We start from the raw sequence: 14,166 nt of genomic DNA, 5'->3' as shown, positions 1-14,166 counted from the left end.
ACGATGTGCAGGCAGTCCTTTAGCAGCTAGCAGTTGTTCATGTTTGCACTGAAGAACTTGGGTTTCATTTTTTTGGCCCTGACATAAAACTTATGCCAATCTTCTCTATTTGCAAGTTCTTAACGGACAAATACAAATCTTTACTGGTTTATTTAAGTACTAGCGGCTTCGCCCCTAGCCTCTAGGGGCTTTGCCCCAAGAGGTTTTTTCAAACTAATTTTTCGTGTTTAAGATTTTAAAGAAAATAAAAAAAAAATTTAGGGGGGGGGATTTTTCATTTTTTGGGTGGTTAGGGGTGTTCCACCCCCCCAAGAAAATAGTTATAAACCTTCCCGGGACCTATGAGAAGCTACCCTGTAAAGGAGAACCCGATCGATTCAGCGGTTAGCGAGATCCTTCGCTACAAACAGACAGACAGACAAACAAACATCGTTCTACTTTGTATTATAGATATTTGAATATATGTATAAATAGCATATTAAACGTTCAACAAGATTCAAAAGTACAATGCTGTGTACTTTCATCTCTCCCACACAAGTGATTCATAAAACTTATTCCTAGTTGATCCATGTTTTTTTATTTGTTTATTTTGAGGGAATAGTTTGCTTAGTACTTATGTACTTGCTATTTTTAGCCAACATGAATTGTAAATATGTTAAAATATGTTTTTGTTTGTATTTTGTCAAGTTTAAAAAAAATAAAATATGTATATTAAAATTAAGTGAAAACCAAAGTAGCTTAATGTCTGTCCGTCTGTCTGTCCCTTAAGATCTCGGTAACCACTGAACCGATTGGATTCTACTCTTCAGGAAATATACCTACTGGTCCTGTGGTGGTTTTAAGTTTTTAAGCTAATTTCACCTAGAGGTTAGGGACGAAGACGCTAGTATCTATATAAAGTAATAAGGTTTTTTGTCTAAAGCTTAAGATTTCAATAACTACTTAACCGATTGGGTTCTCTGTTTATGTAAGCTTTGTATTGCTCCTTTGGTGGTTTTAGTATACTTAATATTAGTATTTATGGCTTAAGATGGATTTAGGCTATTTTTTACCCTCTCTCTGTCTATTCGAATACAAAGTCGACAGATCATAGGTGCGTAGCGGCTAGGATCGTTATATAAACTTATAAATAACTTATAAACTTAGCAATTTGTATGTGCATTCACCTAAAGATCTCGCTTACCGCTGAACCGATATGGTACTCATTTACAGTGTAGCTTCTCTGTGGTCCTGAGAAGGTTCACATTTACCTTATAGCGCTATGGAGAATGGCGGACAGACAAATTGAATTATAGAGTAGCTTTGCTTTCAAAAATATTGTGTATTTTAAAGGATCTGGTCTAAAAGGTTTGTTGGTATATGCAAAAGGAAAGCTTGATTTATTATAATATACACAAGAAAATACAAGTAAATACACTATCCATACAAAGACGAAACAACCTCTTATAAACTTAAAATAAAAATTATCCATCAATATCATTATATCTGTTTGAACCTTAAAATCTCACTTACTGCTGAATCGAATAGCTCTTATATTAAGGAAATTCTATTATTTTTTACAGCGATTTGAAACTTTAATTACTTAAGCATTGCCCTTAGGGCTGAATTTATAGACGTCCAAGGTAGAGGGGGGGGAGAGTTTACCCCCCTCTAACTTTAAAATCCCTCATTTACTACCCCCCCCCCCCCAAGGGGCGTCCAAGCTTTTTATTTTGGGGGGTAGCGGTACCCTACCAAAAAATAGTTATAAGCGGCTGAGTGGTTTGTGAGATATTTTGGTACACATACAATTGCATACATCCTACTTCTTTTTAGCACAACACCTTACAAGGAAAATGTTGGCTATGTCAAATTTTTGCAATGCTTTCAGTGATGTGATTGATAATCGGCATTGCAGTTTAGCAAAACATTAAATGCATTTAGATTTAGTGGATTAGTTTTAGTGCTAACAGGCATAAAAGTCCTCAAAGTCACTAGTCGACCACGGAAACCCCTTATTTTTAAATAAATAGAAAATGATGGGGGTTGTAGAATGTAGACAGACAACAAACTCTTTGATTGCACGATCTTTTTCTTTGATTTTTGGAATATGAATATCATTATCCCAGGATCATTAAGTATAAAGATTTAGTCTAAACTCTATAATTAAGTCTTAAAATGCAAGTATATCCTTATTAAGCATCTTGTGCCAAGTAACTTAGGGATAGATTAATACAATTTTGTATAAGATTTCTATATAATGTTGAATTTTAAGCACGTTAATACTCCATCTTGGGTAATATTCGTTTGTCTGACCTCTTATTATGTTTTATGTTATTTTAGGATGTCGATGTTGAAGTCTAATGACCCAGAAGATAATACAACTATGAATGAAGATTGGAGACAACACAGGTTAATTAAATATTGATGAATTTAGGGGAATTTGTGTACTGCTAGATCCAGGAATCTTGTAAAATTCCCTCACCATTTAATTTTTTTAAAGCGAAGCTTTTCTATAATTAGGATCGGTCCGTCCGTCCGAACCGGATAGCTTTTTTCGTTAATTTAAGCATGTTAGAATTGTCCTATCGATTTCAAACTTTGCATGGTGATTCCTTTAGTAGTTGGTTACAATTAAGCGTAGCAACTCTATAATCATTACCAAAATGTCCGTACGTCCATTTTAAACATGTTGATTTTTTTACTTTTTTAACAACAAATTTTTATGTGATCTAATCATCTGATTGATCTGATTTTTGGCATATTGATTCCTGGGACAACAAAGTATAATATTATAAGCGAAGCAACTCTCTAATCAAGTCTTAAAATGTAAGTATGTCCATTTACATTATCCTGTATCAAGCAGTTTTTCAACAAATTTACTTACAATTTTGCTTCGCTTTTATGGATGTTGTCATCCTTGTGTATAAGTAAATTGTTTTGTTTTTTATTTATCCTCGTAGGGTGGTGGTATCCTTCCCTAGAAATAGCCATAAACTTTCCTAGAACCTCTGAGAAGCTATATTGCAAAGTAGAACCAAACCAGTTCAGCTGTTAGCGAGATCCTTTGGTACAAACAGATAGGCAGTCAAACATCCTGTTACTTTTATATAGGATTTGTTATTTTAGGGTAGAAAGATCTGAACGTGGAGGACCTTATATTTGTGTTCACCTCAGGTATTAAAATATCTTTAGTTTTAGTATTGAAGCTGCTCTATAATTCATTTTGTATGTCCGTCCGTAACGCTATGGGGGAAGTATGATTATCTCGGCTGCTTTTGATAAACTAACTTTTTCTATTGGTCTATCGGTCATACTACAAAAGACAATTTTTTAAAGAAAGGTTTCGTTATAGTATACTGTCTACCTAATAATCACATATTCTCACACTTTTTTCTTTTGTGACCAGAGAATATCTGCTCAATAACTCACTTTTTGTCTGTCTAATTTTAATTATCTAGAAGAGTCAAGATTCATGCATTGGAATATATTGACTAAAGAAAACACGAGAATCAAAATTCATTTTCGCGCATTTTTATGCGCTGCGTGATAATTATGCATTATTAAACAATGACAATTCCAGATTATTTATTTATATGTCTTCTTTTGCCGGTCAAAATTTGAGTGATCAAAATGTATACGTTAAGCTTTTTTCAAAGTTTATAGATTTTTAGAGATATTCGATACCAGGAACCTTTTACCACAAACTGCACCTTATCCAATATTTTTGTGTGTAATAAATAATAATAATCCTTATATACAAAGTCGTAGGTACTGGGCTATTTTTTTAGTTTCAAGTATTGGGCTGGCTTTAGGCTTTTTCTACCCCGTTTGATACAAAGCCCCTAGATATATATATGCTAAGAGCGCAACCGCTATGTTTTTAAAAAGACTCATCGTTATATTAGAATTATTTTAAGGAGAAAAGATTATGTGCGAGCACGTGCAGATCAAATTCCTAACATACCAGGTTAACAATTTTATAACTAACAATCAGAGGCGTGCAACAGGGGGGTTCCTACACCCCCCCTCCCCGGGTCATGTGAAAAAAAACGAAATTGTGGGTTTCGTCGTATTTTCACAGTAACTTTTGAATGGTTGTTTTAGGATAGGTTAGGTTTATGCCCTGCAGGGGCTAGAAGTTGGAGAAAAGCTGTACTGTGGAAATATGACGAAACCTACAACTACGTTTCCTTCACATAACCCCACCCCCCTTTACTAGGGTCTCCAGGGTTGTTAACTCACAACCCAACCCAAAAACCCTAACCCGGTTTTTTGTGGGTTTTGGGTAGGTTGTAAAAACCCGCGGGTTTTTAATCTATATTTAGCTATAGTTTAGCAAATTATAACAGATTTCTACAATTGTTTTTTAATTTAGTTGAATATTTTTTATCTAAGGAGTATATCTAGGAGTATATCTAGGAGTTGGATATTGGAAGTTTTAAAGAAAAGAAAAATTTGAAAATAGATAAAAATATTCATTCTTTTCTGTTTTGATTTTAATTGTATGTCTGAAAAAATCGATCGATGTTTTGATTAAAAACCCTAGGTTTCAACAACCCTGGTCTATCTCTCCCTCCTAAAACAGGAAGAGGGTTGTGAAAATAATTTACCATTAAAAGGCAGCTTATACCAATAACGAAATTAATTCGGATAAAAATCACGAAACCTATACGTGTTTTTCAGCTGTCATTAGGGGGCAACACATTGTAAAATTGACGACCTCTCCATTTGCCCCCCCAAATATTATTTTAGATTTATTTCGCTTATTGGCTATACCTTATTCCTGATTAAAAGGAAGCTTTTTGGATTTTTGAGTTAGTTTATTTTGTAGGGTAGGACATCTCTCAATAAAATAATATCTCCTGGTTGTCTATCTTTCAAAACCTTAATGCTCATAACCCCCCTCAATTTTGGGGGTTTAAAAAATTCCCTTGTAAAACCCTGTGCACGCCTCAGGTCTCAATTCTATTTTATTTAGAATTCTATCCCTTGTAAGTTTTAAGGATTCCTTTAGTTAACGGTAATAACTAGGACATGATCAATTAAAGTAACCGACTGTGCCTCTGTCTATCTGTCTGGAGCTTATAGTTAGTCCGATGGGGCTGTCTTTCAGGAGAGCTCTTTTTATGTTCTATATATTTTCTTTGTACATGAATCGATCATTTTGGATCTTTAGAATGAAAACTCCTTTTAAGACGTATTTCTAGGCAAAAGTTCTGAAATGCTGTTTTAATTCCTTCTTCTTAGAACCGAATAAAGGGTTGGTTGTCTGTAGGGTGTTACCTTACATAATATACCGGGCGTTAATTTTCGTATTAAAATTAAGCGGCTGATACTTTAAGGAGCTGCTGAGCAGCTAAGAAAACTGCTTAATGAACAGAAGCTTACCAAGCTGTTTGTCTCAACAGACGCCCCTATGCATGAATTTCAACTTCTAAGGTAGGTGAAAAATAAATAAAAAATTCGTCAATATTGAGATGCTTTTGTAAAAAGAACAGATTCAATTATTAATGTGTGCACTTATATAACAGTAATATGATCTAGCTGTCTGTCTTTGTGTACTAGAGTATCGCTGAACCGATATGGTTCTCCTAACTAGCAGAAATCACCTCTTTTAAAAAATGACTCGCAAAAAAATTTACTTTTGTTTTTTAAATTAAAACACCTACCCCCTTTATGTTCTCCCCCCCCCCCCAGGGGACTTTACCGCTGGTCCTCTTATAAGGAGATAAAATAGTTGTCTGATAGTTAGTATCTAAGATCTCGCTAACCGCCGAAGATTGATTTTGTCTGAGAATGTTTTAGATGATACTTTTTACCCCAAAGGGTGGTATTAACCTCCCCCTAAAAAGTTTTTAACTTTCCCTTGATCTATGAGAAGCTACATTGTAGCGAGATATATTAGTACAGCCTTAAAGACACACAACCTGTTACTATAATATAATACTAGCGGCTACGCCCCTAGTGGCCTTTAGGGGCACTTGAGGAGGAGAGAGTCGAATTTAATAACCCACATTCTTATTTTAGATTTTAAAAGAAAAAGTAAAAAAAAAAAAATTAGAGGGGGGGGCGAATTTTTTTTTTTTTTTGGGTGGGGGGTTCCCCCCCCCCCCCGCTCATTTTTAATTTTAGTTAAAAAAATTCAACAAAAAAAAATAAAAATTCGGGGGGGGGATTTTTCATTTTTGGGGGGGTTAGGGGTGTCCCACCCCCCAAGAAAATAATTATAAACCTTCCCAGGACCTATGAGAAGCTACCCTGTTAAGGAGAACCCGATCAGTTCAGCGGTAAGCGAGATCCTTCGGTACAGACACACAGACACACAGACACACAGACACACAGATACACAGATACACAGATACACAGACACACAGACACACAGACATCCTGTTACTTTAGTATAAGGATATTATATTTATATTTAAGGGAGAACTTGGCAGAATTTGAAGTGAACAAATATAATCCTCCTGACGATGTTAAACAAGCATATAAGGTAATTAATAGTTATTAATATTAATATTCGTGGAAAATTGTTTGTAATTCGATGCCATACATGATTTTAAGTATGGCTGAGTACCGCATGCCACAATGCAACTTCAAAAAAGATTTTATTTTTGTATGCCTTATTAAAACACTAGCGGCTACGCCCCCTAGAGGCCTCTAGGGGCACTTGAGGAGAAGGGAATCGAATTTGAAAACCCAATATCTTATTTTAGATTTTAAAAGAAAAAGTAAAAAAAAAATTTTGGGGAGGTGGAAAATTAAACCTTAAAAAAAATAGTTATAAACCTTCCCGGGACCTATGAAAAGCTACCCTGTTAAGGAGAACCCGATCGGTCCAGCGGTTAGCGAGATCCTTCGGTACAAACATACAAACACACAGACAAACACACAAACATCCTGTTACATTATTATAAGGATATAATAGTTATGAAATATTTTGATGGGTTGACAATTAATTTTTAATGATATAAGGGGTTTTTTTTTAATGCAACCATTTCGTAATCAGTGAGCAAATGGCACTTAGAATTCGAATTTTGATCTGAAATTTTGCGTGAGTGATCCTTGGTAGGTCTATTTTCCCAAATCGGACAAAAAGTGGTAAAAGTAACGGTTAACGGCTGGCGGCTTAGCCGTTTTGCCAATTTTTGCCAATTTTAAGAGCATATTAGTCACGAAACCTATCCCCACATAATACTTTTTCTCGCCCAAAAACCTTATCAAACGGTTCTAGCCGGTAGCTGTTGGTACTAGAAATTAAAATATGGTTATTGCTATCATTTAACATGAATTAAACCAATAATATGTTTTTAAAAGTTGATTCCTACGTAATTAATGATGAATTTGCCCTGAAATTAGGCAAAAATCGGCTAAACGGCTGAGCCGCCAGCCGTTACTTTTCCAACTTTTTGTTCGATTAAATACTGCTTCTAAAATTTGCAAATTACCTTCTAAACAAGGATGACAACATCTATAAAACTTGTTGTTGTCTAGGAATCATTATTCCAAAACTAGATAAGTAGGATAATAATCATAGAATACAATTGATCTAATTTTAGAATGTAGGTGTGGCCATTATAGATCAAATAATATGCTATAATTTTAGGATTGAGGCGCGGCCATTATAGTTCAAATAATATGCTATAATTTCAAGATAGAGGTGTGGCCATTATAGATCAAATAATTTGCTATAATTTCAGAATAGAGGCGTGGCCATTATAGATCAAATGATATGCTATAATTCAGGATGGAGGCGTGGCCATTATAGATCAAATAATATGCTATAATTTCAGGATTGAGGCGTGGTCTTTATAGATCAAATAATTTGCCTTATTTCAGGATGGAGGAGTGGCCATTATAGATCAAACAATTTGCTATAATTTCATGATAGAGGTGTGGCCATTATAGATCCAATAACTTGCTATAATTTCAGATTAGAGGTGTGGCCTTTATAACAAAAATGAAATGCTCTAATTTCAGGATGGAGGCGTGGCCATTATTGATCAAATAATATGCTCTCATGCTAAATACTTTATTGGCTCCTATGAATCTACTTTTACATTCAGGAATAAAGACTTTTCAATTAGGAATTAGCTTAAATAAAGCGTGTCTGCTTTCTGTCGGGGTTGAGTCTGGTCCACATCGCGTCATACTTGAGACGTTAAAAATGGCATTTACTGCTGCTGGCTCGTAACATCAATGGTGAGATTGTGGGGTAATGCTTTGGCCCAAAAACAGGTGCAACTCACTACCTTGCACAGTCAAGACTTCAAGTCAAAGGTCTTGCAATCACAGGGTTGGTTGTCTGTATCGAAGTAATTTTAACCTGGAATAAGGTATGACCTACAAATCTAAACATAATTTTGGGACTCAGAAAAATAGATGTCGTTATATTAGCCAGCTGGGAGAAAACTTTTATCAGGGTATGCAAGGTTCTATAAATAATATATTTTGGAAAGCTAAGAATTACATTCATGTGTATTATAATAATTTTTGAAATTTTAAAGAGAAGGAAGGGGTGGGGGACTATAATGGTCTCTAAAGCTTTTTATTTTCTTTATGTAATTCGTTTGCTTAAAATTTTAAAAATCTCGATTGGAAGAGACAGACTTACAGTCACATGTCCAAACTTTTCCACCATTAATTTAAATATTTTTTATCAAAATGTAGGTGTACAACACTTCATTTCTCATTGTCTTATCTCTTTAAGATCTCTGTTTATTACGCTATGCATGTTTGTCTGTCTGTCTGTTATGGATGTTATCTCTGTTAAATTTTGATGTATTTTTAAGAAAAGCAATAATTCAGTTCACGTTATCCCCCCCCCCTCAAAGTTGTACTTTAGATTGGAATTTAATTCTATTATAAGGTTTTTTCATAAATTGTACGTTTACATAACATAATATTTAACAAAAATTTTAAATATTAGGAAAACTTTATGGTTTCTTGCAAGGACGTATTTATTTATTTCTTTTTTAAAGGGGGGGGGGGGGTTATGTTGAATAATAGTTTGGATGTGCGGTGGGTTACATGACGCGCATTGCGATAAAATGTTACCTGACCCTCCCCCCTCCCCGCCCCCAATAATTTTACCCGGGGGTATAATTGGTATTCCCAGCTTCCCCCCCCCCCCATTTTTCTTTTTTTGTGCCTTTCTCAGGTATGTGGATAAAATGTTTAACCCTTAACTTTATGGGGGGGGGGGATGACACCCCCCCCCCTGCACGTCCTTATTTTCTTACTTCTATTGTCAAGTGACGTCAAAATCCTATCTAATAATATATTTAATATACAAGGTTGACAACATACATTAAAGCGAAGATATTAAATCTATGAAAAACGAACTTAATTTTGTACTCCAATTATAGTAGTCCTATATTAAGTAGTTTCTGCCTGTAGCTTAAACTCTCTTACATGGATATGGTTCTTTCTTACAGTGAAGCTTTTTATAGGTTCAGAGCGGGTAAATAACTATTTTAGGGGAGGGTACCTGAACCATCCCAAGAAAATCGCCGTAGAAAAAAATTATTTTCACACTTTTAGAAACAAAAATTTAAACTTCAGAATCTAAAGCTTTCCGCAGATATTAAAATGAAAAATTATAAGATTAATTTCAGTTTTAGTATCCCCGAGGTTTGATATGCACGGATCTAAAGAGATAAGACAATGGCCGATAAATTTAAGTACGTACATCCCCAGTTATGGGATACAAAATTACCCAATCTGTAGATTTTAATTAGTAATTGAAACGTTTTGACACACAATTTAATGAATCAAACAATCAATTTTCATTAAAGTCTCGAAGGTTTTTAAATTAACAAATAAGATTAATTCTTACAAAATTGTCTATAATTCGATACGATACATTTCAAAGCCAGAAAACGTACTAAATCCGCATTTTTTTTTGGTAATGAGATGAATTATCATATATTAAAAATATCATCATGTATAAAATAGCGATCCCCTTCACCTTTACACCATCTGTCCCAGCGAATGAACGGACGGACCAATAAATGACAGGGGAAATAGCAACCTAAATTGACGACAATTTTTCCCTCATCAAAATATCAACGTAAATTCTACATCCATTGATGTAGTTTTACCATTACCTCGTAAGGGCGGGATTCTCCTTCGATTTATGTGATCATCTAGAGAATCCAGAGCATCATCCAAGGATATTAGGTTAAGTAACATTCATCAGACAACCAACTCTTTGATTGCACGACCTTTGTCTGAGAAGTCCTAACTGTGCATGGTAGTGAGTTGCGCCTGTTTATGGGCCAAGGCATTCCCCCAATCTTACTATTTATGTCGCGCACCTGACATAGCAGCAGTAGGAACCATTTTTAACATCTTTAGTTTTGACGCGGTGTCGGCCAGGGTGGGCATACAAAAAAACCCACCCAGGGTTTTTTGAAAAACCCATTGAAAAAAACCCAAGGTTTTTTGGGTTTTTGAAAAAACATTGAAATTTCACGTTAAAATTTACAAATTAAACCTCTATTTGCTCAAAGACCAGGATCTAATAACATTTTAAAGCAAATTTTATCTAAAAAATGTAAAAAAAATATGAAGTAAGGGGGGGGGTTAATGCAACCATCTCGTAATCAAATGATTAAATGGCACTTAGAATTCGAATTTTGATCTGAAATTTTGCATGAATAATCCTTGGTAAGTCTATTTTCCCCAAATCGAACAAAAAGTTGGAAAAGTAATGGCTAACGGCTGGCAGCTCAGATGTTTTGCCATTTTTCGGCTATCTTAAGAGCAATTTAGTCACAAAACCTATCTCCACATAATACTTTTTGTCGCTCAAAAACCTTATCAAACGGTTCTAGCCGGTTGCTGTAGGTACTAGAAATTTTTATTGCTATCATTTAACATGAATTAAACCAAAATATGTTTTAAAAAGTTGATTCCTACGTAATTAATGATGAATTTGCCCTCAAAATAGGCAAAAAACGGCTAAACGGCTGAGCCGCCAGCCGTTACTTTTTCCAACTGTTTGTTCGATTTAGGAAAAATAGACCTACCAAGGATTACTCATGAAAAATTTCAGATCGAAATTCGAATTCTAAGTGCTATTTAATCATTGATTACGAGATGGTTGCATGAACCCCCCCCCCCCCTATAAAAATGATGCTCTACTTATTGTTCAAATGTTTATGAAATTACTTTCTCTCAAAACTTAATTTTAGAAAACGCTTTGCTACTAAATTGATGATATATAAATTGTGTAAATTACATAATCATAATTGATTTTTAAACTAAAACATAACAATTTATGAAAGGAAATAGTTACAGTGGCGTGCAGAGGGTTTTATTAAGGGGATGTAAAAAGGGGAATACCTTAATAATTTCTGGGAGGGGGGGGGGGGGTGTTGACAGCTTAGGAATAGAGGAGGAGGTTCCATGTTTTGAAGCTTTTAACTTCCCCTCCCCCTTAATAGAATATTTTGTGCACCGTTGCTAATAAGGGTTTATAATTGATCGAAATGCCAGTTTTTTTCATTATCTATCTTGTTTATTGTGAAATCTTGCTTACCTGTTACCTACAACAACATAAACATTAATATTTCATCAATATATCAAATGTATTTGACTCCTAAATGAAAAAACCCAATAAAACCCGAAAAAACCCAATAAAACCCAGGGTTTTAAGGGTTTTTACGGGTTGGGTTGGGCTTTTTAAAAAAACCCTGGGTTTTTCCCCACCCTGGTGTTGGCCCGAGATTCGAACCTATCACCTCCCCGGCGACGAGCAGATGCGCTACGTGTTGAACCACGATCGCGGGTATTGATTGATGTATTTACTATTTACTCACTAGCCCTAATTTTAGAAAAACTTCATATTTAATAAAATTGTGCATTATCACATGAAAAGATAATAAATTCTTGCCAGAATTATTGATTAAAGTGTAAAGGTACACGGAATAATTTAGGGATGGAAAGAATTTTCAAACCTGCTTCGAAACCGCTGGATTAGACCAGGTTCTAAGTAAGCCATACGGAAAATTCATTAATCGTATTGTATTATTAATAAGTATGTCACGAATAACAAAACTGGGATAATCTCATAGTTTCTCATTTTATTATCCCATTACAAGAATCCGTCCAAAAAAAATAGCGGATTCCGGATTCTAGCAATATTTTAAAAGGCTTTTTTAAATTAAAAAATTTATGTTCTTGGTGTTCTCTATAATTCACTTCCGAGAATCGAATTAGATTTTAAAGATATTATATATAATGATGATAATCTTTGCCTTCAAAAAGGGGGAGTTGAAAGAAAAACTCAAGGCGTTAATTTTAGCCTACCAATTAAGAATCCGAATCCGCTATTAAAAAACGGATTCCGGATTCGGATTCCAAAATTGGGCGGATTCCGGATTCGGATTGCCAACCCTACAGAATCTAATAATAAAATTTGGTTAATAATATTACAAAAGAAAGCTTTATTAAATATAAGACAGACTTATTTAAAATTGATGAAAGAAAATCAATATTTTCTTAAGAAGTAATATTAGAAATTTATTTAAGTTATCTTTAATCATAGTTTTAATATTTTTATTTAACAATATTAAGTACGAAAATCCAGGCACAAATTTCAATATGGGGAGGGCCATTAAAGTTTGGGGGGACAGTAAGATGGAAAATTTGATTTTGTGAATTTATCAGCTGCTATTCAATATAGATGGTGGAAATTTGTGTGTGAAGATTTCCTATACCAGTTAGCATCCAGTATGTAATTTAATAAGTCTGTCGGTTTTTCAGTCATGTTACAAAATATAAATATTAAGGAAAACGTAAGAAAGGTTTCGTGTTTTTTCTCTCCAATATATTTTTAATTTTAACAAATGCTCTTTACATCTCTTTGTCCATATTCCCGTCCATTATTTTATTCGCTACATATGGATGTTGTCATCCTTGATTTGTTTATGAAATAGTAATTTAAAAGGGGAGTTACCGATAGCTTTAATAGAAACAATCTGGAAATTTATTAGGATTAATTTTATTATATAAATTGAAAAAGTGTTTAAAAACAGAATTCAAGAAGAACGAGAGATAATGGGCTTCCCCGTACAGGTAATAAAACTAACATAATTGCCAAAAGAATAGGTATTTGTATTCTAGAGAAAAATCTTTAAATAAAAGTAACAGGATGTCTATCAGTTTGTATCGAATGATCTCTCTAACCGCTTGGCAGATATGGTCCTCCTTTACAATGTAACTTCTCATAGGTCCAGGGAAGATTTATAACTATTTGAGAGGGTAATAAAACTAACATTATTTCCAGAAGAATATTTTTATTTATTTTATAGAATACATAAACACTTGTAGAGTGTCAGAACTTATTAGGGAGAAGTCTAAATAAATATAAATATGAATTTAATGTAAATTTGCATACATACAGGAAACTGTTTTAGGACATTTCTTTGCCCCTCTGTATGTAACATGATCGTAATATGACAATCAGCTCTTTTATTTTGTTTTAGACTAGCGGCTACTTCCCTAGAGGGATCTAGGGGTACTTTAATTGACAGAGGGGATAGTCTTAAAAATTGTAGGAAATTTTTAGGAGATGTTACAATTGGGAGGTTATTGGTAAGGGTACCTTTCCCCAAAAATTGGTTTAGCAAGCAGCGAGATCCTTCGACACACACTTACAGACAAACATCTTGTTACTTTTAAACATTCTTTAATACTATTCCCTGTTTCTGCTTAACCAATGAAATGAAATAAATCCAAACAATTGTCTTCAATGAATTTTACTTTTTTATTTGTAAGAGTTTTTTTATACCTAGTTGCTCAGCACCTCTACAAATAAACTTATTATCTCAAGAACAACTAAGGGGGTGGGTGCAAGGACGTCCAAGCTTTCTTTGCGGCGGATAAAATGAGGAGTTTCAATGGGTTGCGGGGGGTAATCTTACGTATTTTTAAATTTGAGGGAGGGTAAAATGAGGTGTTTTTGATGGGGGTAAACACCTCTTTACCCATCCCTCCCTTTGACGCCCATAGGTCCCCTATAATTTTGACATGGTTCGCGTCATGGTTCAAAATCCTTATTTTTTACTAAGCAAGTAAATTTTACACATTACAATCATAAACATAATTTTGTTTTTACCTATAAATTTAAATAGGTAAATAGAGTTAGTTTTTTTTTCGGATGGGACTTATCAAATC

General features: G+C 34.3%; 2 protein-coding genes across 3 annotated transcripts in view; one reads left to right on the top strand and one right to left on the bottom strand.

Moving 5' to 3' along the window:
* The window catches only part of LOC145329363 (pyrroline-5-carboxylate reductase-like), a 400,948-nt gene that overhangs the window by 139,666 nt on the left and 247,116 nt on the right, over positions 1-14,166 (bottom strand). The gene's annotated exons all lie outside the window — the stretch shown is intronic.
* Positions 1-14,166, top strand: part of O-fut2 (O-fucosyltransferase 2) — a 40,333-nt gene that overhangs the window by 21,834 nt on the left and 4,333 nt on the right. Inside the window, exons 12-18 of one of the 2 annotated variants that reach the window (XM_080173441.1) lie at positions 2,323-2,391; positions 3,109-3,156; positions 3,900-3,949; positions 5,325-5,421; positions 6,409-6,475; positions 7,963-8,048; positions 13,026-13,065. In XM_080173441.1, coding sequence (XP_080029567.1) covers positions 2,323-2,391; positions 3,109-3,156; positions 3,900-3,949; positions 5,325-5,421; positions 6,409-6,475; positions 7,963-8,048; positions 13,026-13,065 — 457 coding nt within the window. Of the gene's footprint in view, positions 1-2,322; positions 2,392-3,108; positions 3,157-3,899; positions 3,950-5,324; positions 5,422-6,408; positions 6,476-7,728; positions 7,813-7,962; positions 8,049-13,025; positions 13,066-14,166 lie in introns of those variants that run through there. The other variant, XM_080173442.1, reaches the window with a different exon arrangement.

Source organism: Acartia tonsa, chromosome 10 (genome assembly GCF_053477335.1).
Source record: "Acartia tonsa isolate MP-2025a chromosome 10, ASM5347733v1, whole genome shotgun sequence".
In the NCBI taxonomy this organism is placed as follows: Eukaryota; Metazoa; Arthropoda; class Copepoda; order Calanoida; family Acartiidae; genus Acartia; species Acartia tonsa.
The sequence above is the reverse complement of the archived record's forward strand: the minus strand, read 5'-3'. Positions and strand labels throughout refer to the sequence as shown.